The 27,909-nt window shown below is 39.4% G+C and overlaps 1 protein-coding gene across 1 annotated transcript in view; it reads right to left on the minus strand.

The window, feature by feature from the left end:
* Nucleotides 1–27,486, minus strand: part of LOC105835208 (homeobox protein aristaless) — a 136,754-nt gene extending 109,268 nt beyond the window's left edge. Inside the window, exon 1 of the mRNA XM_036284033.1 lies at nucleotides 25,121–27,486. Coding sequence (XP_036139926.1) covers nucleotides 25,121–25,271 — 151 coding nt within the window. The 5' untranslated portion in view covers nucleotides 25,272–27,486. The remainder of the gene's footprint in view (nucleotides 1–25,120) is intronic.
* Nucleotides 27,487–27,909: the final 423 nt, after the last annotated feature.

Consider the following 27,909-nt stretch of genomic DNA (forward strand, 5'->3'; position numbering starts at 1 on the left):
GGAACAATCTTTTTTTTTTTTTTCTTTTACGCCAGGAGAGGAATTTCACTCCTGAAATTCTGCGAATGTGGCGTCCACGATCGAGGATTCGTGGAAGCAGAATCGCGCGTCTCGTCGAGATCGGCAAGAGCACCGAGATAAGAAACGACTAGTCGGCCATCGAGGTCGCGAAGGATATTGCAGAGATATTTGTTATTAACAAGGCGACGCCACGCCGAGACGTTACGATAAGTGTATCCGACGGAGTGCCTCGGAAATCCAAATCGGACGAGGCATGCCGCGCGGCGTTCGTTGTTTCTCCGTTTCGTCGTCGCGTCGCGCCGCGCCGTCGTCGATGCGAAATTAATCATGCGAGCCGAGTTCGGGGAATCCATTAAGGCCGAGTTCGGCGACCCGGCAGGACATAACCATATTGGCCAATATCGTCATTAAGAATCTTAACACCGGGGTCTCGCGGTACGGCACTCATCAAGTGCGTTCCCCCCCGAAATGGGGATAAATCAAGACCACCCACTGTTCTTTTTTTTTCATTTCCGAGGAAGCAAATGGAAGCGCGAGAAGTTATCTTCCGACACCATTCGTTAGTGGGCAAAATAATTAATCCGTATAATGAGATATAAGGTGTAGCAACAATAAATCAGATATTGCTTATCAAGATATAATCTTATTTATACCGCATAATCTGCACGCAAAGTGTATTTGCGTCCAATTGTCGCGCGAGCATTAGAAAGATGTTGGAGATATGCTTCTTGTACAGTATTCGTTAATTTTGTACTGGATCCATTATTGTTGCGGGTATCGCCTTTTCCCCCAGCCTTTTTATGTCTTAAAACACTGTGCGCCCAGACGTAAATCATTTAAATAAAGTCCAACTTCAATAGCTTGTTAAAGCTATTGAAATTGGACTTTATGTTCTCAATTCATGTTTCAATTCTAATATACAGATATGAGACACAATGCCGACTAAGGATTAAATCAGGGCGAATCTGTTCTTAACACAGCAGTGCTTCAATTCACAACTTGCTTGATTTCTATCGAATTAAAACTCGAAAACATGCTGTACTACGTTGTATGATTAACGTGGAGTGATTAATCGTGTTCGTTCGCTTGCGGTAATTGCTATCTGCGATCGGCAATCGCCTCCATTCGTGCTGTTCTAAGTTCGCTCGAAATTATTGTGCTTTGTCGATTCCTCTTGCGTTGGTGGTCGACCATTGTCTTAATTGTTTTATCCATTACAGTGGAGGAACATTTGCATACTGTTTGAAAAAAAAAATGCACTTGATTTACCCAATCATTGCGTCAAGTCGCTTTGTTAACGAAACAAATATGATTATTAATGAGAGTTATTAACGAGTATGCAGGGAGATAATTTTACCGCTTCTGTTTTTAATTGAGAAATACATCATATTAATTTTATAAAATTTATTATTATAAATTATTTTTTTTCTTACAGAGGAGAAGTAAGATTTATAATAATAAATTTTATAAAATGAGTTTTATAATAATAATGCTGGTCAATCATTTATTGTTAAAAATTTAAGCTTTGATGTTTAAGATTTAGGTTTTGCGCCTAATTTACTTTTAACTGCAATTTGTTTTAAATATCTCACTTAAATGTAAGATTATGTATCTAAAACAGATCGGCAATGCAAATGTTCCAATGCAATATAATATATACATTTTGTTAATAAAGTGGGAATACATTAACATTTGTTTTCATTTCTTCATAGAAAATATGCGCTACGTTAGAATAGATTATTATTCTTTGCCTAACCGGGTTTTAACATTATTATCACGGTATTTACTATGTAAGTAATTTTCCGTTGGAATAAAAAAAGTAGTATATTATGCTTCTTGGGCGACTTAACATTCAGCAAAAACTTTTCAGCGTTAAAATTAGCGCTTAAATTACGAGGCAAATTAGAAATTGCGAATCTTTCGAGTGCATTAATATATTTTGCGATCTTTAGAGATAGTTTCCCACTTTTTCCGCCTACCTGTCGGTCTTTTAGATTTAAAAGAACATTTTTCCTGATCTTTTTTTTGCTTATCGCAGTTTCAGTAATTTTTATGCTTTAACTTTCGAGTTATTCATATTAAGATATCCGTAAACTGTGAAATATCTGTAATTTCGGAGAAACTTTTACAAATAAACGTGACGAAAGGTGGAAAAAATTTTTTCTGGGTATAACAGTATTGCCCATTATCTCGCTGTCTGTGTAACGCGCGTTTAAGTTCTTCGAGAAAGAAATTCTTCGAGCAAAAGAGATTCTATTATTGTCGATTTATGAGTAGTGTTAACTTGTGGACTATCGCACAAATGGACCTTTCAATGGTCTAATCGTAAGTGCCTCTTCATTGCTGGTGCGTGCACCCGTCTGGCAGATAATCGACTTTGAAATGAAAAACAACGAAGGGACGTCTGCTCTTAACTGATCAGGTACAAATTCTAATGGCTTTGCCCAGTCACTTAATTCATTCGTTGTTTCATATGAATATCACCCGATTAATATTCGTGTTCAAGAAGATGTTTGCTTTAACAAGAATATATATTATATGTATTGTGTACGTTTTAATAGAATGCATACATCGAAAATTAAAAGTAATTTCGTAGAAATTAATTTTCACAATAAAAATTTTTTAATTAATAAAAGTGTAGAATACATTTAAAAGATGGATTGCCGTATTAGTAACGAGCAACAAACTTTGTTACAATTGCTCAGTTATTCTAGAAAAATATATTGAGAAAAGAATAGGCGCATTGTGTCTATTTGACGCACTATTAATGTCAATTCATTAAACGAAATCAATTTTCATACGATCTATATTCAAACAAAAATTACATTTACGTTAAATACATAATTATAAGTAATTATAATACTAATACGATAAATTTTTTTTTTTTCATATACAAAATAAAACTATCTAAAAGTAATAATTTAAGCGCCAATGACACACTGGCCGATATGGAAATTAAATACATTCTGCAGATACGACTTCAATATATTCTATAAATACCGCGCGCAGCTATTTACATTTTACATGATAGATAATGGGTTTTTCTCAGTGCTCGCCCCTATGCAATACAATACTTGTAAAGTAGAAGAATTAAGATAAGAGAGCACGGTAACATGGCATTATTTTATAAATACTACTTACAGTCAGTACTACAATAGTTCGATTTGATTGTAAAATTAGAACATTGTAAATGACTAAATTACCATATCAAAAATAAAAGAAACGCGCAGTTACTACCAGTACTAATATTATTAGTATCAGTTGTATAATTTTTTGCATTGTACATTTCTGATTGTAACATAATTACTTTTATATATTTATCTTGAAATATAGTAAGAAAAGAGATTCTTTAAAAATAACAGGTCTAATACTCGTTAGGTGAGTGTATTTTTATTAAATCACTTATGTACGCAAAAGTGTCAAAACATAACAGTTGTTAAACTTGGTAAAACATAACATTTTTGGATTTTGCTGTATATATAAAAATATATCCGTATGCATATGGAATCATTCAAAGCAACTTGTCTTCGATAAAGGATTTATTTCTCTGTTGTTTAAATATATTTGATTTAAATAGCAGTAAAGAGATAAGCTACTTCTTTAACTAAAACTATTGGTTCTAGATAATTTTAGCATTAATTACGCATAAATAATTAAAATATCTTACAATGCTTTGAAACAACAAATTTCCGTATGCGTGACAAGCGTAATTTGAATACAAATGAAGTCGCTCTATTCGGTTTAAATGACTTGCAACAAAGTTTATCAAAAAAAAGTTTCTAAAATATTTCGCGTAAGACTTCAAGCGTGTAGACTGTCCCACATTTCCATATTTATTATTTTTTTCATTTATAAGTAAATAAAGAAATTAGTAGTGAATTTATTTGGACGAGCTAGTGCGGACTGCTGTATATTAAAGTCGTATACACAAATTAAAATGTGATATATTAAATTAAAAGTAATATGTGGTATATTACTTTTATACTTGCACATTAATATGCAGCGGCTTCAATGTACATGAATGCATTACTGCAGTTCAGTCCAAAAGAATTCACTATAGGAAATTTCTGATAGAAATTCAATACTATTATTTTTAAAAGTACTTTTGTATAAAAAAGTACTTTTTAATATTTACTTGAAATATTTATGTTATTAGTAGGGCAGTATTTTAACATAACTCCTCAAAAGATTGTTATCATTTTTTTATCTACAATAAGTTTTTATTTTTTACATTATATAATTGGAGGAAAGAATTTTTTAGGTTGTCGTTTTTTTAATATTAATTATTTGATAGTAAAACAAAATGAAAGCTGTCCTTTAAAAGATAGAATAAAAAACAATTAAGAGATTCTGTAAATACTGCCGCAATTTGTTTCTATTTCTCAAGATAAGAGAAATATGACGCGCTACACTTATTTAATGCTTTGTTACTTTACATTGTTATTTAATACCAGAATCGTTATGTTCGAACGCATACAGATACACATGTACGCGAATTATATACATAAGCATCTCTGACGTTCTATCAGAGACAGGGGCTGTTATCAGGAACGAAAGTAGTAGGGTGACTTCGTGGTAGGCCTCTCTATCTTAACCAAATTTACGGAAAACACTCAGCCCGGAGGCCACCGTCGCCAGGAATCCTTGTCCTGCCACCGACGAATGATCGGCATTCCTGGTATCCTCTCTCTTTCTCTCTCTCTTTCCTCGGTGACTCGCGACCTTAAGCCCTAACTCCAAGAGCGTGTTAAACGCGTGTTTCCTAATGGATTCTCAGAATCGTCATGATCGCCCCCAATCACTCGGATCCCGTACCTGCGATCTGCCCTTTCCCTCTGATTCACGACGCAAACGAGATTGAATTATCCTTACGTAATGCATCTTGTTCTGCAACTCGACTCGATTAGTCCGCAACACCCTGTTTGACTTGGATTAACCGCTACGATTATAATATTGTGTAATACATTTATTTTACGATAAAATATATTTGGTGTAAGGGTAATAAGTCTCTTGTAAATGTCAACAAATCCCACGGTACCATTTCGATACAATGTTTATCGTCACAAATTTATCGAGTGCAAAAACAAGTATTCCTACGTGTAAAAAATCAGCTTGCGCTCGAATGACATCGTTTATAGTTTCATTGAAGTTCACGGGGGTAATGGCATAGTGTTGCGGAATTGCGCCAATTTCTGTTTCACGGGAAGCGTTATTGCGAGCGCGGTTTTCTGCGATCATGCTCGAGCTCGCCGAGTCTCTTCTTCGTCATCTCGTTTCTGGCGTAGCCTCGCTTCTCGACCTTCGTTTTCTGACGCGGAACTAATGGTGGCGGTACCACGGCGGTAACGAAAGACGTCGACAATGGTGACAAAGAACTTATGCAGCGTCGCCTCCGACGACACAGATCGCCGCACAGTCGTACCGCGATCAGGGGCGATCCGATAAAACGAATCGCGCGTCGCGGTGCGTTGCCTACCGACAAAACGTAACACCTGCGTCCGTTGTGGATGATTAGAGGACAGACAGGTATTGCGAGATTGAAACTTTTAATCGACGTAATAGGAGAGAAAACTATCGTTCCGGCTAATTGTAGCGCACGCAAAAGTGAGTTAATACACACATACACGGAATTAAAAGAGAAACGTGCTACACGCATTAGCTAGATTGGCAATGTGAAACTGTTCTGAAGTTATTTTCAAGTTAGATCTTGATGGATTAATTTTTTATTATCATAAAAAATTAATTACAAAAGTAAGTTTTTATCAAAATGTGTTAATAAGTCTGACATTGTAATTTTTTTCAGATTATAATGTGACACATATGTTTTGATTGAAACTTGAAACTTTTTTTTTTTAATTTTTGATGTAATGCATATGTTTAAAAAAAAGAAATATTTTATTGTTACTTAAGAAACATTTATTGATTTTGATGGATAACTTCTTATTATTTTTTACTTAATAATCACGCTAAGAATTTTTTTTAATCTGCGGATATTGCAATCCAACGCGATCGTTTCTTGCGAATTATGATCGTGCTTGGCGAACTCGTGCGGTCGTAAATATCTTCTCCTATCGAATGAGTAAAATAAAGCCGGCGGGATATGAAAACAAACACCCGTCGAACAGGCGAAACGATTGCGAGGAAAAATAAAAAGCGTAGGTCCGACAAAAAGAGAAGAAGTGAGATCAGGTGCAATTGAAACGATCTGTCGGATCGGTCGATTTACAAGCGGCGGAAAAGAAACTGCTGTCCGTTCCGTCGAAGCGGATCGACGAGATGGGAGAAGAAACGGATATAAGATCGAATATAAGATCCGCAATAAAATCGATATAAAAGTAGCAAATTCATAAGTAGATATATCCAATATGTGTCTTTTCCCGCTTGTATTAAAAACAATAAGAGATATTATGTTTTATTCCAATTTGTTTAATACATTCTGTATTTCCTTTTCATGCATTATTGACACGAAAGGAAAATAAATCAATATTCTTAATAAAATAATATTCTTAATAATAAAATTCAATATTCTTAAATCGTACGCGTACCTCACGCGACCGTAAATGGAACGGCGATAATTTGTACCCTGGAACAGTAGTTTCACGCCTGCCATTTTGGTTTAGAATCTTCGCTTCGCATGCGTATCGTGTCACCTAAACAATGCCGAAATTTGGAAACGACACCGCAATGGATATCTTTACAATCTATCTCGACGATACCGCTGTGTTACGCCGGCTTCTTCATTATGTTTCCTCGTTTTCTCAGGACGGGAGGTAATTTCGGGTGTAATTTCGCTGGTCATTAAGACACGCACCTGCCGATAATCTAAGTAATTCCTTGGTATAACTAGATCTGATAATAATATTACTGTTATTCGTAATGACGCGTCGTTGAGGCGCTTTAATGATATTTTAAATGAAAAATTTAGTCATTTTTCTGTTTGTTAACGAATCTTATATAATTACAGGTTGACAGTAGCTATAAATATACATATAGGTATTATTAGAAAAGTTTTATCATTTAGTACGATCGACATTTTTATTATTTTAAATAATAATTAATAATTATTATAATTGTTAATCATAATTTTTAAAACAGTAAAACTGTTAATATCTTACAAATGTATGTAAATATAACGAAATTATTTTTATTTTTATTATAATACATACCAATTTTTTTGCGTTCAATTTTAAATTAGCAACTTAAAATTGAAATATACAAGTACGACAATTCATAATTACTTTTTTAAGTCATAAATAAATATAGAAGAAATTATTTCAGCAAAATATAATAATTGTTTTTAATAAAAATTGCAGATGCTTACAATATTTAGAATAAATAATCACTTTTCAAAGTGATATTTGAAACTATTCTTTTGCTAATTGTAATCTGTAAAAAATCTGCATATAAATAAAATCTGTCGCTAGAGTTTATTTTTATGCGAATGGAATCTCTGTGATTGAATGAGACAGAAACATCTTATTTTACCTGCATAAAATTGAATGGAAAATAATATTGTTGTATAAATAAAATGTTTAAAACACACGTACATTTTTTAACGATCTGAACACTACATTTCTCTTTCTTCATCCTGCGATTCTATTCCGTCCATTTGCTCTACATCAATTAACGGAATTCCTAATTGGCACTCTGTCCGGATGCGCGTGTCTCTACGTCCCTCCTTCCTTCCCTATCACAGCGTCCCGATTCTGCGGAACAAGTTAACGAGGTGAACATTTTACGTTTGATATTTACTCCGGACCCGCCTTGGGTCTGGTTTTATTGAGTCATATATCAAAGCTTCGGGCCCTGAAATAGCGAGAGGAGTAGGAAGATTGGCGCGCACGTTCGAATCGACTGACGGAGCTCTCGCCTTCGTAAGCTCGGGAGTTTTCATCGCGTTTTTTTCGGCCCGAGCTGTCAGCGAGTCCGCTTTAAATTTTCGATTGAGTCGATAATGCTTGCCAGTTCGTTTGTCGATGTTAATTAGCGCAGAAAATGCACTTTGCATGCAACTTTGATTAAGGTATATTATTTATGCATCTTGTTTAATGTTATTGAATATTTATCAGAAGAATTAAAATAAGAAGAGTTAAGAAGGAATTAGCACAAGAATGGAAAAGAAGATATAAAGATAATGCTTAGAATATTAATTTCTCTTTTCATGAATCCAGTTGAAAAAGTAAAAAGATCAAGATTTAAATAAATAAAATTGGAAATTCTGTTTTCTTATTTAAAAAATTTTAGTCGTAATATATTACCTTCTTATCTACTTCTTTTGTCGATTCTGTCCAAATAAATTTTTAGCAATAAACTTTTAGCGTTATTATTTCATTAATTTAAAGAATTTGTCCATGATGTAATGCTACGCTTGAGATACGGACGCATTATAATCGAGATTTTCACGATTTTTTTTACAATTCGGCCGCGTTTGAAATTAAAATATCTCGAATGCGCGGGAGGGCTAGTTTCGAGATGAGATGAAAACCAAGATGATCGTTGCGCCCGTCCTCCCGGCGCTTCGATGGGGAGCGTGGGTTTCGATGCGGAGCGCGCGCGCGGTCATGCATTCCAATAAATAACGAAACAAAGGAGCTGCAAGGCCCACCCTGCCCTGGTCCCGGCATCTGGTCCCGGCACCGGGCCCCGGACGCGCCCGCCGCCATATTTACATCCGATAACGAGCCGCCGGCAGATATTTACATTTTTAATAGCATAAACCCACAGAGCCTCGGTCGGCTCGCTCATGGCAACGTTTTCCTCTCCTTTCCGCTCCCCTTTCTACTTCTCTTCTTTCCTCCCCGCTACCCGCGGCATCACAGCCGCTCGCCATCAACAACCCCACCGCCGACGCCATTTATTAGCCTTAATTGATCGAAAGGGGTCTTGTCTCTCCCACCCTCGCGTACGCCTTCCCCTTTTCCATCTTTCTATCCCCCCTCGCGCGAGCCGGTTCGCATTTTTGTCCGAGACGAAATTTCATTAGGTTGCAGCGTGGAAAGGAAACGAGCACGAGGAGGAAGAAGGGGGTGAGATACGACGGGGCGAGGAAATGAGCCGTTCTTTTCACCGCGCAGCATATGACGCTGGCGCCTTCATAACGATTAGGACCGGCGGCAAGTTAACAGGTGATACCTGCGGAGATCACCCGTGACCGATCTATTTTACCCCATCTCGGGATAAACCAAGGGGAACGCGCGCGCCGGTCGGTGGAAAATATCTGGTTAACAGGGAGGCGGAGGGAATTCCTCAGTAATTTTCCTACCTTAATTAACTGCGCGTGTGTACAAGATATTTTTCAACAGCCACGTCGGCATCTATATCAGGGTGAATTGAATGGGCTACAAAAAAATTTTTGAGCATACAATACTTAAGTACGTATAAGAAAATCTTATTAATTGTAGGTATCCGTGTAATTGCGGAAGTAGAGGCTATTATACAAATTGCGAAAGTAATGGTATTATGGTGAGAAAGAACAGTATCCACACAATATGAAAACAGTAATGAAGCATTTAACAATATTACATAACTTTATTGAAATACTTCATATTTTTTAAAATATTATTTTAGATTTATCAAAGGCCAAAGATTTTTATTAGAAATGATAATTCTGCACAATGTAAACTATTATATACTTTTTGTTACATGTGCATCGAAAAATGTCTGTTATACTTTTTGGAATAAAAATAACACGCAAAGTTCTTAACATTTTTTAAATATCCTAATATTTTATAAATTACTAATTTGTCGTATAAAATACAAATAAATATTTTATGTAACTATTAAATAATAATGTGGAAGAGAGAGAGAGAGAGTTATTGGGAATGAGAGTGTTAAATAATTTGTTTGCGGTTTTTACCTTCACGAATTTTATTTTATAAACAGGATGATTTCGAACGATTTATTTTCCATTTTTTATTGTGACAAATATTTACAATTTTCGTAAAAAAATGGCATCACTAATAGATAATCTATCGTAACGACAGTAAAACAATAATGTTTATTTTTGCCAATGTAATTTGTACGATAAATTCATTTCTTCGCGCAGTTATTATCGGCCGCAGTATGACAGGTTCGTTCTCTGTCACTCAATGGTTATCGACTGCATCCATCGATCGGTCGCTGGCTCGCGCATGTTCGTGGGACTTCGGTCTCTCTCGTCGTTTACCCGGCTTCTTCGGCGCGCGCATCTCTCTCTAGAAAGCTCTCTTATATAACCACGTCGCAACTCGACACGTGTAGGAAACGCTCATTTCAATAAACCACCATAAGAAAATTACGAACAAGTTTTGGGTCTTAATCAAACACGCCCTACATCGAACCAGCAAACAAAAGTTATCAAACAAGCAAAACATCTTTGGTCCTTCGAGCCGGATCCGTCCATACGGCGGATTCTACGGCAGACGCTGCGTTCCTAAGAAGCACGTGAGCAGCCATTAGAGTTGCAACGATCGAGAAACTGATAGAAGGATCAACAATATTCCTTCGCATTTCGGCCTCTGCACCATAAGACGTCATCGACGGCATTTGTGAAGCCAACTCCTTCGCCTCCCGGTTCCTATGCACTAGAAATTATCGACGACATCGTCGAGTACAGGAACGAAAGAGACGAAGTGATCCAGCACGAGACGATCTCCATTTCAAGGACGAAACAAGACAACAGGACACGATTCCCAGCGGCAGCAGTTGAGGCCTCGCAGCCACATCGACGGCGCAGACGAAGCTACACAAGGTAGGAAGACACCGTGTGTCGTCGCCAATTAACCTTACTTCTCACATCCTAAATTTGCTTGATTTCGTTGTTTATCGACAATGACGGACGACATTAACGCTCTAAAACGAATGCGTGCGACTGTAAAAGCGTCATGCACGCGAATAAAAAACTATGTTGATACAATTACCGAGGTAACGACGGCTGTATCGGCCGCTTTGGAGGTTAGGCAAGTCAAACTCGATCAGTATTGGACAGAGTATAACAAAATTCAAACGCAAATAGAGTCCCTCGTGGAAGATCAAGATCGTGAATCATTCGAGTGTGCATTTTATGATTTAGCTGCAAAAATAAAGGTATTGGCGGGCGGCGCCGACAACGGTGGTCATAGAAATGTTGCGAATGCAACCCCCACGGCTAATGTACAAGAAGAATCGGCAACGGCCGTTCAATTACCAAAACTAAACTTGCTTCAATTTTCAGGTAGCTATGAAGAGTGGTTTGCATTCCACGACAACTTTCAATCAGTCATACATAACAATAATTCCTTGAGCGACGTTCAAAAATTTCAATACCTTAAGGCATCATTGACAGGCAATGCTGCAGAGGTTATAAGTTCAATAGAATTGTCCAACCAAAACTACGACATAGCGTGGGATCTCCTCAAGGAACGCTACAATAACGTTAAAGTCTTAGTTCAAGCGCACATCCAGGCTATTTTTTAATTGCCCACAATGGTGAAAGAGAACGCGAACGATCTGCGTCAAATAGCAGATGGTACGGCTCGACATATTCGTGCATTGAAAGCTCTCAAGCGTCCAGCGGACACGTGGGACGACTTGATTATTTACATATTAAGTTCCAAGTTGAACTCAGGAACAGCGCGCCAATGGCGAACGTCGCTCAAGGAAAGGGAAATACCCACACTGAAACAATTTATGGCCTTCTTGCATCACAGATGTGAAGTGCTTGAAGCACCTGTCAAGCCGGTTGGAGGCACGTCGACTCAAGGTCGCATAAATATTAAAAGGCAGGGCACGCATGCTGCCACAGTTAAGTCGCAGTGTAATTATTGCAAGGAAGATCACTTAATCTATTACTGTGCGGATTTTCTCAAATTAACAATTCCTGAGCGCATATCCAAGGCACGTAAGTTAAAATTATGTCTCAATTGCTTGCGTTCGACAAATCATTCTGCCCCAACATGCAAATCGGGCCATTGCAAGTTCTGCAGTGAGCGGCACAACTCGTTGCTCCATTTAAAGGCAAAAGAAACCAACAATTCTCAATCTTCAAATACGGCTTTAGAGCCGTCTCAGGTCGAGGCTATCACTAATTCTGTTACTACTTGCACGTCAACTTCGTGTAGCAGGATCACGTTATTATCCACCGCAGTAGTGGACGTCTTGGATCGATACGGATGCGGGCAGAGATGCAGAACGTTACTAGATAACGGATCCCAAGCAAATCTTATATCAAGCTCCTTTGTAAAAAGATTACAACTTCCCACTCAGACAACAGACATAGTCGTATCGGGAATTAATGGTACAATTAGCAAGTCGAGTCATATCGTACAATTGACGTTTCAATCGCGTGCCACCAATTATCGCACAAATATCAAATGTATTGTCACAGATAAAATAACAGAAAGGCTCCCATCTCGATCAATAGACAAATCCAAACTACAAGTACCCAGCCACATAAGGTTAGCTGATCCTAACTTTCATGTTTCAGATGATGTTGATTTGTTACTAGGAGTCGAAGTATTCTGGGAATTAGTCTGCCCGAATCAAATTAAGATATCACCCGGCCACCCAATACTTCAACAAACTAAACTCGGGTGGATCCTGGCAGGTGGATTCACCACTAACAGTAAAAACTCCCATGTAAACACGCTTCATTTGTCCATTACAAACGAAGAATTGTCAAATCAACTCAGCCAGTTCTGGCGCATTGAGGAACCTCCGCATCTATCCGATCCTTTTACCATAGAGGAAATGGAATGCGAACATCATTTTACTCAGAACGTAACGCGCAATCCTGAAGGACGAATAGTCGTGAAGCTACCTATCAAGGACAATAAAGTAAATTCGATAAGCGATACTAGAGCCATTGCTTTACGTCGTTTCTACAAAATAGAAAGGAAGCTTGATTTTCGGCCAATATTGAAGCGTGATTACGCCCAATTTATGCACGAGTACGTGCAATTAGGTCACATGACACCCATCGAAACCGAGGAACCCGCGAACACTGAATTGCCGGTTTTCTATTTACCGCACCATTGCGTGATTAAGCCTGACAGCAGTAGCACCAAATTGAGGGTCGTGTTCGATGGTTCATGCAAAGGTCCCACAGGAATCTCACTCAACAATGCCCTGAGAGTCGGGCCTGTAATCCAACAGGATCTTATCTCTATTCTGTTGCGCTTCCGCACTCTTCCGTTTGTTATCACAGCGGACATAATAAAAATGTACCGCCAGGTGCTCATCGATCCATCTCAAACGCAATTGCAGCGAATATTCTGGCGTGATAACTCTTCTGATCCACTTCAGATTTTCGAATTAAAAACCGTGACGTACGGAACCTCTTCCGCATCGTATCTGGCCACGAGGGCACTCAAATATCTAGCTGATTTGTACAAAAATGATTATCCGTTAGCTTCCCAATGCATGTTACGCGATTTTTACGTCGATGACGTGCTAACGGGTGGCACGTCAATTGACGAATGCATAAGATTAAGGGACGAGCTCATTCAACTTCTTGGGAAAGGAGGATTCCACCTCGCAAAGTGGGCCTCCAATAACTGCCGCATTCTTTCTGGGCTGCATGACACAATGGAATCTAACTTGTCTCTTGACAAAACGCTCAACTGCAAGATACTCGGAACACTCTGGAATCCTTCGACTGATTCATTGCGGTATAATGCTCAAGATACTGGCAATCATAAATCTCTTACTAAACGTGAGTTGCTATCAGAGATAGCCAAGGTGTTTGATCCTCTTGGGTTGATTGGCCCTGTAATAATCATTCCAAAATTGCTGATGCAGGAGCTATGGCAACAAAATCTACAGTGGGACGAGCCCGTTTTCCCATCTATTCTGTCGAAATGGAGTCAATTCAAGTCAGAATTAGTCAGTCTAAATACTTTAAGCATAAGTCGTTGCGTAAAATTCAGTAACGACACCTCGCATCTCCAATTGCATGGCTTCGCTGACGCCAGCCAACGAGCATATGGCGCGTGCATCTATCTTCGCTCGTACACATCAAAGGGCGAATTTCGAACAGAACTATTGTGCTCCAAGGCTCGTGTTGCGCCTCTCAAAGCAACTTCTCTTCCACGCCTAGAATTGTGCGCAGCCATGCTCCTCGCCCAATTAGTCCACAAGGTAAGGTCGTCTGTCGAGCTGGCAAACGTCAAGCTTTTCCTATGGTCAGATTCGACCATCACATTAAACTGGATCGCATCCGCCTCCAGAAAATGGTCAGTATTTGTGGCCAACCGCGTCGGAGAAATCCAGCGATTGACTGAGATTACTGACTGGCATCACATACAATCAACACTAAATCCCGCAGATGTGTTGTCCCGCGGCCTAAATTCTAAGGAACTAATAACATGCGATTTGTGGTGGTCCGGCCCTCCCTTTCTCAAGCACAGGGAATCAAAGTGGCCTGTCACTGAGACCACGCCGAAAATTCAGGAATCCGACATGCCTGAGCTAAAAGGAGCAACCACGCTTTCTTCCACTATAAGCCTATTACCAATCAGTTCATTGTTGAATAAATTTTCTAATATCGACAAAATATGTCGCATAGTAGCCTATTGTCTAAGGGTCATTAAGTTCCGTTTACGGGGCTCGTATGTTAGCAAATCAATTACGCATCAAGAAGCATCCGCTGCATTGATGATCATTTGCCGCGCAGTTCAGCACAGTACATTCTCACAAGAAATTGATTGTTTAAGGAATAACCAACCATTAAAATCATCAAGTCATTTACTATCTCTATCGCCTTTCCTAGATGATAACAATTTAATAAGGGTAGGTGGGAGACTAAGGAATTCCGAACTTTCCTACGATGCGAAGCATCCGATTTTGTTGCCCAAGCATCATATTTTAACTGAGCTTATAATAAAAAACACACACATACGTAATTTACACGCTGGCCTCCAAGGTACCATGGCCGCGACTCGTCAATTGTTCTGGCCTTTGGGCATACGCTCTATTACACGAAAAATAATCAAACAATGCGTCATCTGCTTCAAATGCAATCCATCAAACTCCGTAGCTAAAATGGGAAATCTACCCGCTCCCAGAGTTAAGCCATCTAGGCCATTTACTACCTGTGGTATTGACTATGCGGGACCGCTGACCATACGAGATGGTAAACGACGAAACGCTCGTCATATGAAATCATACGTCTGCATCTTTGTTTGCTTCGCGACCAAGGCTATCCACATTGAACTTGTGAGTGACTTGACCTCCGACGCCTTTCTTGCGGCCTTGAGGCGATTTGTATCTCGAAGGGGCAAGCCCAGTTCTATTTTTTCGGATAACGGCACCACCTTTGTTGGTGCGTCTCGACAATTATCAGAAATCTATGAATTTTTACGAAAACAAGAAGTAAAGGATAGTATCCATAATTACGCGCAGGACTCTAAAATATCGTGGACCTTTATACCTCCCAACGCCCCCCACTTCGGCGGAATTTGGGAGGCAGGAGTAAAATCGATCAAGTTTCACTTATATCGAATAGTAGGGACCGTTGCCTTAACCTTTGAGGAATTACAAACGACTTTATGCGAAATCGAGGCAATCCTCAACTCCCGTCCTTTGATTCCTTTAAGCACTGATCCAAATGATCTCAGTTTTATTTCTCCTGGTCATTTCCTTATTGGCGACACACTTAACAGTCTTCCGTGCCACAGCTTGGAGAATGTCAACATGAATAGACTCACTAGATGGCAGCTCACTGACCAACTCCGACAGCATTTTTGGAGGCGCTGGAGCCAAGACTATCTGCACCAATTACAGCAACGGCACAAATGGCCCACCTCAAAGGGCGATCAGCTGAAGGTGGGACAACTTGCCCTGATAAAACAACCCGGACTTGCTCCACTTCAATGGCTGAGGGGTCGAGTAGAGAAGATCCATCCAGGAGAGGATGGCATAGCCCGCTCAGCTACTCTACGAACCAACAAGGGAACACTCGTTCGACCATTGTCGCGATTGGCTATCTTGCCAACAGAAGAATGTAGCAATATTTTGTCTAAGACGCTGTAAAGCCTTGCTTATTCTTAATTATTATTTTTATGTCAAGTTATGGCAGTTCATTTTGCCTTATTTTGTATTTAGTTATTTCCACTATTGTATAATTACTGAGTTACGAACTAACTTTGCGCTTCGTATTGTTTTTCATTTTTTGAAAGAGCTCCTTTCAAGGCGGGCGGTGTACGATAAATTCATTTCTTCGCGCAGTTATTATCGGCCGCAGTATGACAGGTTCGTTCTCTGTCACTCAATGGTTATCGACTGCATCCATCGATCGGTCGCTGGCTCGCGCATGTTCGTGGGACTTCGGTCTCTCTCGTCGTTTACCCGGCTTCTTCGGCGCGCGCATCTCTCTCTAGAAAGCTCTCTTATATAACCACGTCGCAACTCGACACGTGTAGGAAACGCTCATTTCAATAAACCACCATAAGAAAATTACGAACAAGTTTTGGGTCTTAATCAAACACGCCCTACATCGAACCAGCAAACAAAAGTTATCAAACAAGCAAAACATAATTTAAGTAGCTTTTATATCTTAATTTATATAACTTATTCTTTATCTCTTTCTAATTCTTAGAACTAGAAAAAGATAAAGAGCAAGTTAAACCGAGATTAAAATTAATCTACATTAGTGAAAGTGGACATAAAGACGTGTAAGAAATTCGCTTCGTCCATGAAATATCATTGCTTTGATCCGCGGTTCACGTTAGAGCAATTAGATTGATAATTAGGCGATCGTCGTGAACCAAGAGCCGGCCCACAGTCGCTCTTAACTCATCCGAACCACAGGAAGCATAATTTATCGCGGATCGGATATAAGTTGTTAGAGTTTGAAGTAAGTTAGTACCGAGGGGGTGGCTGCACCGCACCAGCCACGGACGAGCCGCGCTCGTGGGAGGGGTTAATTGGATGGAGTGTTTGCGCTCGCAATTAGCGATTAGCAATTACTTCCTATGCGAGCGAGTAGGCGGATGGAAGAGAGGGGAGAAAAGGAGGAGGGGTGAGTCTTCGGCTGTTTCGGACCGACGGAGCGATTAATGAGCCAATCGGCTAATAACGCGTCACGCAAGAATACGCGGTAACCGTTTTACGTCGCGTTGCCGTTTGCGTTGTACGATACTATGTTGCCGTTATTACCCCTCTTTCTCTTTCCCGGTTGTTGGCCCTCGCCAACTCGTCGTCACTCCCACGAGATCCGTGGACTTGTTAGCGGATTACGACACTCGCCCGCGCGGAATTATGCAGGCAGCAGTTTAGAGAGCTAAGAAGTTAAAATGGCGAGCGCGCGTTAATCCACTATCCGCGGTTAATTGCGCGGCGATTGGCAAATATCTTCGTGGAAAGATGCCGGGAAAGCACTCTCTAAGGTAAATTCGCAAATAACATGCTAAATTCATGTTAAGTAACAACAGATAAACTCTATGTATAAAGATGCCTTTTGCACGTCATTATTGCAAAGTGATTCTAATAATGTATTTCTATGTTAATTCTTACAAATGTATCATCTCAGATGAAATATTTCCAGGATTAAGTAGTAACTTAAAAAGTTTATCATAATTAAATTTTAATGAATTAATTTTCTACTTCAATTTTTAAAGCACATGAACTTTAATTTATTAATTTCTTCTGTTAGAATTTGAGTTAGAATTACATCTATATGTAAAAAAGAAAAAAATACATTCCCATATAAAACAAAAATTTGTTGTTATTTCTTACTAACTTAATATTTACAAAAAATATATATTTATTTAGATTTGTATTATAATAGTTTCGAGTAACTTAACTTTAAAAATTATGAGACGTTGTAATTTAATATAAATAACTTTTAATTTAATTCAATCTAACTTAATTTTATAAGCTATAGTTAAAAAGGAATTTTATAAACTTATCTAACCCAGAGCATTTAGTGATACGTAACATATATATATACAACCTAGATAAGGTTTATAATACAATTAGTAAATACTCGTCGGGAAAATGTCGCAATCCGACGCGGCAATTTCAATCGCCGCGTGGAAAGTATTTCTTGCTTTCCGTATCCAATTACGTGCGTACGTTCAATTTATTGCTTTATTACCGCACGAAAGTGCTCGATACTTAGTCAACATACTGGAAGTTTCTGCGAAATGCCTTGTCAGATTTACGCCACGGTGATATCGATTCCAAGCCGGTCGGCAATGGAAAGCCGCAGGCTGGTGGTTTGCGCTTGGGACGTCCGCGACTCCCCACGCGGCCCGATACCCCGATAATTGGTCTTACGGAGCCGCCGTTTAATAAATAAGCGAGACAAACGGTCGCCGCGCGCGGCCGTACGTTAAAATTCGCGGCGTCGCCCTTCGTTTATCCGCCAGTCCAATAAATTCTCGCGATACTTCGCAAATCATCTCGAGCCTCGCGCGTACGGCGGAGGGCTGACCGTGGGAGAAAGAGAGAGAGAGAGAGATTCCAAAGGTGCGCCCCCGCGAGAGTAGCAGCCGCGAATTTCTCGGAACATACCGAGTCCACGTGAAATCCGTACATATACGCACACACACGCGCGTGTGTGCGTGCGCATGTGGAAGACTCGGCGCGGGATAAAGCTCCGCTAATTGGTGACGAGGACGAGCGGTGGTGGTAAACCGCCTGTACCACGACCACCACCACCACCACCACCACCACCACCACAGAGGCTGGCTCCGCGGCCCGCGTAATTCCGACTAATTTATTTGATTGTGCCAGCATGCCCGGCTCTTAATAAGACTCGCCCCTGCTCGCCTCTGCCCTACCTGCCCGCCCGGACCCAACCCCCGCCAGGAAAGCAGAGAAATGCCCGCCCGCGTTCGATCCTCGATACAGTTTCGAGTTTCTTCAGCCTTGAGATGGCATCGCGTTTGCGCGAGCGACCTGGCCGGCCGTGCGATTAATTAATGGATTCAAGACGCGTGTTGCCCCGATTAAATACATTTTTTTTTTTTTACAAAATAAAATTATTCCCGCAATAAATGAAATAAAAGCAGTATGTTAAGTCTCGGTGCTTTAATAGTATGCTCGAAATAAGGTATCGATATTATTTCGCGTCGATTTCTCGTTGCGCTTTTTTTACTTTTGCTTCTATAATTGTTGCAAATAAATATTCCCTAACTGCTTAGTTTTTATCGATTCTTATTATATTTATTACTTACTATACGATATCACTTTTTTACTATTGATTCAATTTTTATTTTATAAAATTGAACCAAGAATGTGAAGATTAATATGTGTTAAATTTATTTTTTCCTCTTTCTTTTTGAATTATTACAAATTAAAATTTTAATTATTTTAATTATTGATATGATACATCATAAAGAAATAGTAATTCTGTTGTAATTTTTTCTCTTTCCTCTCTTTGCTACAAGGGATCCTTTCTTTTCGAAAAGAAGCGATGAAAGCCAAGATTCTCGCGCGGTTCTCTCACAGCTCCTTAACGAGGATCAAAGGCACGATGTTCTCGTGTCGTCGCGCTACGGACCCACGCGAATGCGCGTGTGTAAGTTTCGAATGTGCTGTAGGAACCCTTAATAACAATGTCGCTCGCAGTTAGTACATGGTCGGTAGGTTAGTTAGCTGAGACCGCAGATGTTCGGCGTTTGAATAGGAGGGCAGAGAAAGAGCGAAGGGACAAGGAACGAACTCTAATAAAACACAATTAGCGGACCGACCAATCAGCGAGCAACGCGGCGCCGTGTACGCACGTGTAAAACCAGCGCGGCATTATTTACAGCCCGTCCGGAGAGCGTATTATTGGCAGGGTTCTGTTTGTTTTTTGCAATTAGCTTCGCGATGTTGCGAGAACTCGTGGAAATTGACGTTGAAATTTTGTCAGTCCTTCCGACTCATAGAAAACAAACGTGACTCTAAAATTCGAGACGTTCCTTACAAATTTGCAGAGCTTTCAGAATCATCTCGAGACATCTGAATTCTCATAAGCTCGAAATACCTTTTTATAATAAGAAAACTAAATAATTGTTTACGACAAATATAATCCGTATTATATCTGTATTAAATTAAATCAATAAAAATTTTATGCGTGGGAGAAGATTTAAAATATTAAAAATTTATTATAATGTATATCTTTTGTAAAGAAAACTTTAATAATTTAGCTAATTATTTTATTGTTTATTCAGTACGAAGTAAAGTTCTGGAAAGATATGTATTTGAAGAATCGCGATATAATCTTTTGGCAATATGCTATAAAAATTACTTAACGTAATTGAATCATTAATTTTATTACACATGAAGGAAATTATGCATTATAAAAGTTAATTTTTTTTAATGTCTATGTATTAAATTATACGTTAATTACAAGAAATAGTACGATGACTTTACGAAAGATTACAGCCTCGATTATTAGTCCTGTTAATCGACTTGCAAATTTAATTCGTATATCATAGATTACGGCTTGTCGCGTACTTATAAACCATGTCTGATGATTATATATTTAGCGATACCGTCAATTTCGCAACGCTTAGTGAATAATACTAGTAGCACGAAATTATATTTTTATTTGTTATATTTTTAGTAATACAAAAATTTTTACATTTATTGTGCTTAATTATAAATTATTAAAATTTATCAAATGCAGTACATGTCATAACAAATCAGCATTTTTTAATCGCATTGTAATTTAACAGATAATAAGTTTCTTATATTTTTCATGCAATACATTGATTAAAAGAACATTGGTTTTTAAAAATGTTATTTTTTAATTAGAGTAACATGAGGTAATCTTTCTGACGAAGAAAGAGATTTCTGCATTAAAAAAACTAAGAAAAAGATTCTCATAAATGTGTTTGAAAGATTAAATGGGTGGTTTCAGACGTACAAATCCGACGATAAAAGTTTCGTAATTTTATGCAATTATACCACAATCACTAATCTGAATGAAGAATTTGTGAATTACCGTTTCCAAAACGATGAAATTTTAAACGCGAGGGTGAGTCGTTCTTATAATGGGATAACAGAAACCGATGGGAGGATATAAAGACGTAGCTTACCCGCAGGGAACATCAACCCCCCGCTCGTGAAAGCCAATCGAGCACGAACAACCACCTTAATCGCGAAGCGCCATTGGTTCGGAGTTACCCCAATTCTATTACACCTTCTGTCACGGCCATTTATAGCGTTTAATCGACCAGACCGGATCGTAATATGGCGGCGATAAACCCTCGGTTTGGCCATGCACATGCCATATCACCCTCCGAGATGTTTCTATCGTTAGATAAAAGTCAGCATATTTACAGTTTTGAGATAAACGCGCGAATACTCAAAATATTTTTAATTATTTTAATCATATGTGATACTTTTATTGTTAGACGTTGCGGGAAAAACGGTTTTGCTAAAGTATATAAAAATTTAGATATAGATACAGAACATATAATTTTGTTATCAAAATAATTGTGAAGAGAATTCAAGCATGATAAGCAATAATGCTGCAAAAAATTTTGATATTCTAGCAATTAACGTAAAGCGTACATAATTATTTTGATGTTACAACAATTATTAATGTAACGATTATTTTCAAATTTTCTATATCCACATACAGTTAAATTTTTAGATATTTTAACAAACTTGGTTTTTCCATGTAAAAGAAAAAGAAACTAAGAAAAATAAAACAATTGAAAAAATTAGTTAATACAACGTTCTAATTCTAAATTAAATAAGTAATAGTTAGAATATTATTGCGTTTTAAATAATTTTAAGCTTAATTAAACTTTCTAATATTCCACATCAGTAATTATAGAAGATTTTAATAAACTATAAAGTGAATTTATTATGAAAATAAAACCGTGCGGCATCAATGCGGCGATAAATGTATATTTCATAGCAAATTTTCGAACGTTAAAAAATATCCTCAGCCAATCGGATAATTCGAACTTTTAGATTAAAATAAATATTCTTTTATCAACTTTGACAGTAATTACTGCGGTAAAGGTAACTTTTAAAACATTTTTACTCGCTGTACCGCGGTATTGTTAAGCCAACTACTTAAGCCCGCTTATCTATGCGTCTGCACAGTGGGTAATTATTTATACTCACTTTTAAATATTTACCTACAAAGTACGCAAGAGTACGGTAATAATACCCGTGCGGCATTAATGTGGCGATAATTATACGGTTTTGTCCTCTTTCCGAACGTCGATGACAAAGTAAACTGAAAAAAATTTACAATTGTGTGCGAAAATTACTTTAAGTACCAATAAGCGCGTTGAACAACGTTCTTTTTTTCTGTGTATGGATTACAATCCATCGTTTCTACAATTATTTTTGCAGTATAAAAATGTACCTAGACCAACAAATCTTGAGCTAATAATGATAGCAGTTCCTCTTGGGTAATAACGATTATCTTTTAAGGTAATAGTTGCCACGTGTCTGTTTTCTGTCTGAGCGGAATTCGTTAACTCCTTGATGCACCCCGCGCCTACGTTAGATTAGCAATTCTTATTTTGTGCGCGCTTATCTGTATGCAACATAATTCGTTTTACGTGTCTCGTAAACTTGATCGAGCCTCCGGTGGCCGGCGCGGCGTATGAAACGGTCAGTTTACACAAATATATATTGCAGATTAAAAAGTCGCCGTGTGGGTGTCAGCAAAGGTAAGCAAGACCGAATGTAAAACGGAACGCACATTTAAGCTTTTCAGAAATAGCTAGAAAACGTTGCAATTACACAAATCTGCGACATATACGCGTAATAATGAATAATGAGGAAACGTACAAATCAATGTACATTTCTACTTGTTATCAACCAAACAGAGCTTTTGCGCTACATGTCTAATTTTTCGGCCGTCTGACGGTCGAATGACGATCATAGCTCAATTTCTGGCAATTAACATCGCGCGTTTCCGTTACGCGTAATTTGTTAATCAACGTGCTATCTTGTTAATTACTCGATAACAAGCCGACAGTTTATAGAGCCGCGGGGAGAATGAGATTCTGTTATCGCGCGAGCTCGTTTCGCTTTATCGGCCAACGACTAAATGGTAATTCGCTATTTATTCGTTGCAAGAAAGTCGTGTAATACGCGTTATCGTAGCCGGGCAGGTATTTTGCATATCGGCCAACTAAAAAACTCGGCCGCGATGCGATGCAGCGTGCGACAGCGTTTTTTCCGTTATTCCGCGCTTGTGTAGCCTCTCGCGACCGTGTTCTAAGCCGTGCGGATGCTACGGCAGTATCGAAAGTATAATACATATTATTTTGCAGGGATATTTCGAAATCCGCAGGAAAGGGCATCCACAAACGTTTACTCACAAGTGCACCAAATGCATAATGTTCGCTAAACAATTAGATATCTTATATCACTTTAACAACAGAAATTAAATATTTAATTGTTGAATATTTTAATGTTTTTTTACTACTGTGTCTTACTGTGTAAATCCAATTTTTTTAAGTTACTATAAGCGTATTGATAGATAAAACTAGATGCTTAAGTCGAAATTACATTCCGCAATAAATGTAACAGTTCTGATTTCATTTATTCTAAGCACAAAGAGATTACTAATCACGGCAGAAATAGGATCGAAGTAACGCCAAGCGAGCGATGAGAATACGAATTATCGTTTCTAAAAGTTCTCTACGATTTAGAAATAACTTCCGTGAGAGGGCAGGGCTTACGGGAGTGATGTAATAATTTGCCTCAGATCTCTAATTGGGCACCGTTTCAATCATGTATTTATCTACACGTATCGATACGTGTCGGCAATAACGACAGCGATACAGTTTTTGCTAGATCCATGGGCGGACTAATTTCAAGTTAATCGCCGTCTTATCGCGATCTACCGACTTTAAATGCGCCTTAATTAACTCCGCCGCTCTTATAAGGGCGGCCGGTTTTTGCTGAATCTCCAGCACAAAAGGCACTCGTGGGGAAAAAGTAAACCCCCCGGGACCGCGATTTCTTAAGCCCCCCAGAATGTCGTGCCGGCTTTGATCGAGGAGGTAACCGATCGTCCTGCGAAAGCTCGATGTCACGATCGATCTTTTGTTTTCTCCCGATGCTTCTTTCCGCGGAATTTAATGAAAACATTCGCACGTTTCCCCGAACCCAATTTCCAGGGTGTTATTATACGCGGGAAATTTTTATAATTCACCTCGGGATTTAACGTGTTTTGCGAGCGGGTTGGTGAGGACTTTCGATCTATAAATATCATGCTACTTACAATTTTTTGGGCCATCTGATTATTGCATCTGTTAAAGATACGTCACGTTTCAAGATATCTATCGAAATTGATCATTTTCCGATACGGCCGTAAGAATTAGACCGCGCGTTTCTTTTTCAGAGCCGCATGAACGAAACGTGTCGTGAATTTCATTTCCCGATCGCAGGCGTCACACTCGATTTGTGTGTAAACACATACAAGACTATCACTCGAATTATTCTCATATATCGCTGTAATTAAGGATTCTATAGCACCAGTAGTAATTAACACGCAAAATGGATTTTTTATACGGCGACAAATTACATAGATCTTGCTAATAATTACACTTCTAGCTTAATCAACTCAATAATTAACTTGTCTACCAGATGGCCTTAGAATATGATATACCTGTCACCTATCATAAACACAGTCGTTTATTTTTACTTATGAAACAACAAACTTCTTGTTTTATCGTTATGTTTATCAATATTTTTATATATACGGTTATTCAATTTATCATATTTTTAAAACTCACTACTGTCACTCGTAATGCATTTCTTTATAACAAATTTATTATTATTGTTATATTAGAAATAATGTTATATGATTCTAAATTTTCTTATTCCCTCAAATAACGACATGTAAAGGGGAGATTAAAAAACAAGTATTAAGAAATATTACAATAACTTTAAACTGTTTAAAGACTTTTAGGTAATGCAATTTCAAATTTTGCTTTTAATACCAAATCCTAAGGATTCATAAAATTGTATCTCGGCGATCTTTGTTTTAGAAACATTAGAAACTAATAGAAATATATTGTATAAATATATATTTATTTATTCGAGAGTGCAGGGAGTCTATCTTAACAGTTTCGGAACGTGAATTTATCGATTAAATAATTATGTTACAATTATTTTGATCGGCGCACACGATGAAAAAAATAAAAAAGCAAATTGTTTAAAGACTCACTTGGCGCGAACTCGTTATCCTGCGCGGGGAGCTCCGTTTCCTCGACGTCGACGAGGCTGCGGATGCTGAAGACGCTCTTCGCCACTCTGGTCTTCTGCAGATCACCGACGCCGTCCGTGGCCGCCCTTCTCGGCGTCGTGCTGAGATCCATCGTTGATACAGTTCGCACTATTTTCGCGAACGGCAGCGAACGGGGGGAGGAATCGGCATCTCACGTCCTCTCACCGTGCGCACCGAGATCGTGCCGTCTCCGTCGTCGGCGTTGTCGTCCGCATCTTCGGCCTCGTAACCTCATTAACGACTAACAAGCGTGTATCGTCCGCGGGAGCAGCCAGTTTTCCCGCACCTACCGGTCTCTTCAATCTTGCCGATCGTCGGGCTCGATGTTTAATGCAGCGCGACACTCGACGCGACACTTGATACTTGTGAGATCTATGTGCAACTTTAATCGGACGGACTTGATAACGAAATCTCGGGTTACTTCAATATGTTCTCCACTTACGTATCTCTGTCTTTTTGCAAAGAAAAAAAAAGTTTTTCACAGCTTCCGTTGCGTGCTCTCGTTTTCCTCCTTTCTCTAGTGCCAACGAGAGAACCTAACGACAATTAACTTTCTCATTAATTTCGACAAACCCTCTTCCAACTTGACCGCGGGACCTCTCAGTTTCACGAGAGAAGTTTCGATTTTTTAAAAAGAACTTCTCGCCCAATTCTCTGCTTGTCTTCCCATTGAGATCCTAACGTCACACACGTTGCAGATATGCCGCGCTAGATAGCAGGCCGTCGTCGGTTTGCCACGATATTCTCCAGGAATTCGACGATAATTCGATTTTTTAGCACGACAGTTTTTTTTTTCCGAGTAGCAGCAGATACAATGATCACGTATCGCACGCGTTATCGATCGCACTTCCTTCCCCTTCCCCCGTGGTCCCGGATTATCTTCGAGTGTCGGACGATCGCGTCTTCTGACGCGTCCCGCGCGACGAATGAGTCACCACCCCCTTAAAATCTCTCCCTCACGAGCCGATCGATCGGCCCACTGTTGGATCGCCCCGCAATTTTCCGTTTCCGAGAATGGTCGTTCTCCCTGTTTGAGAATCTCTCCAAACGATCGATCAAGTTACGTTATGTATCGAGCTCGCTCGGCCGGAAGCGCGTTATCTCGTTATCAGGAGCGCGCGGTACCAATCGTGGATTTACGTCGCGCAAAAGCTGCGAACACGCTCACGCACGCACGCACACACACACACATACACACATCTGTATCCGGGAGGATCGATGAACTCTTTCACGCGGTTCACAGCTTTCGGCTTGTCCATGCTGTGAATCGCGGCGCCTGATCATCCGGTCCTTCATCTGTTTTCGCGAGGCTAGTTTTTTAAATGTCCAGTCGGTCCAGGGGAGGGGATTCCTCGATCTTCGCCGTAAATCAAACGATGTGGCCCCTCACGCGATCACTTCCGATTTTCGAGCGGCGAAACCAGCTGACTCTCGACACGTGACAGAAGACAGTGTAGTACGGTATTAGAATTTTTTTTTTACGAAAACACATCGAAATCGTATAAACGTATCGAAACTTTCCTCCAAAAGTTGTAACTATAATTATATGTAAGTTTGTCTAAACTTTACACACAAACGGTATTTTTATTGCACAAATGCTGCAAACTGTTAATCGTAGTCAGTTTCTAACTGAGCTAATTGTCAATCTTGACACATGTATCGAACTCGTTGAAATAGAATGAAAATTACTTTCCCTAATAAACCGAGGAACTTCTCGTTATGACTTTTCTGCCGTAAGCTCCAATATTTATGACTGAAGGAATAGTGTCGCACTCCTTCAAGTGTACACGTCTTCCTCGAGATATCGTAGAATCCGTAAAAATTATTTCACATTTCGCGTAGATGTCACATGAACAAAACACATCGATTCCTCTTCGAACCGACCACTCGCGTGTCCATCAGTACATGTGTTTAAGTTTTCAAAGCAACGTAGAAATGTAGAAGAAAGTCCGCGGCACCTCTTATCGTCCCAAAGTTTTCTCCCAGTCACGGTTGTACGGTTTCACCGGTATGGTTTGTGGGTATCGGATGTACACGTAGGTGTCGTATCCAATTAACGAAGCACGTTGTGCTCTCCACATCAAACCGATTGTTCGCGTTGCGATTTGCATACTTCCTGACTTTCCGGGTGCAATCTATACCTTCTGTACCTTCGGGCACGGCTCCGCGTAACGAACGGCGACCGAGACCGTTCCTCGGTCTCACTCGCGGTCGGACAACCGGCTCGAGAGCGGGCCTGACAGCTCCGTCATGACGGAACGAGACCGCTCGGGAGAGGCGAGAACGAAGTCGCGGCACACACGCGTATCGCGAACTCCTGGCCGGCAATGTGCGCCGCCGCGTTCCCTCCACCTCGAGGAGGTCGATCGCTCGCGCTGCCCAAGGTGATACCAGGTGGTAGAGGGGAAGGTGTGGAGAACCTGCGGACCGCCTTCGTGGTATAAAATGGAGTTGGACACCGACCAGGAGTCCGCCCATCGGGATACGCCCACTGCCACGACGAGAAAGGGTTGACGGACCGAATCTTCTCTTCCTGGAGGCTGTTCCCTTCAACGAGAGGGAATAACGGTCGACGCTTCATGTAAGTTCGGACGCGTGTCTTGATTTTGATGATTTTGCCGCAAAAAAAGTTATCGATCTTATCAGGCCGATTTTGCAGCCTTAAATTTGCCTTAAATTTAAATCTAGATAAAAGTGAATAAAATTAAATTTTTTTAATATGAGGAAAA

Source organism: Monomorium pharaonis, chromosome 3 (assembly GCF_013373865.1).
Source record: "Monomorium pharaonis isolate MP-MQ-018 chromosome 3, ASM1337386v2, whole genome shotgun sequence".
Taxonomy (NCBI): domain Eukaryota; kingdom Metazoa; phylum Arthropoda; class Insecta; order Hymenoptera; family Formicidae; genus Monomorium; species Monomorium pharaonis.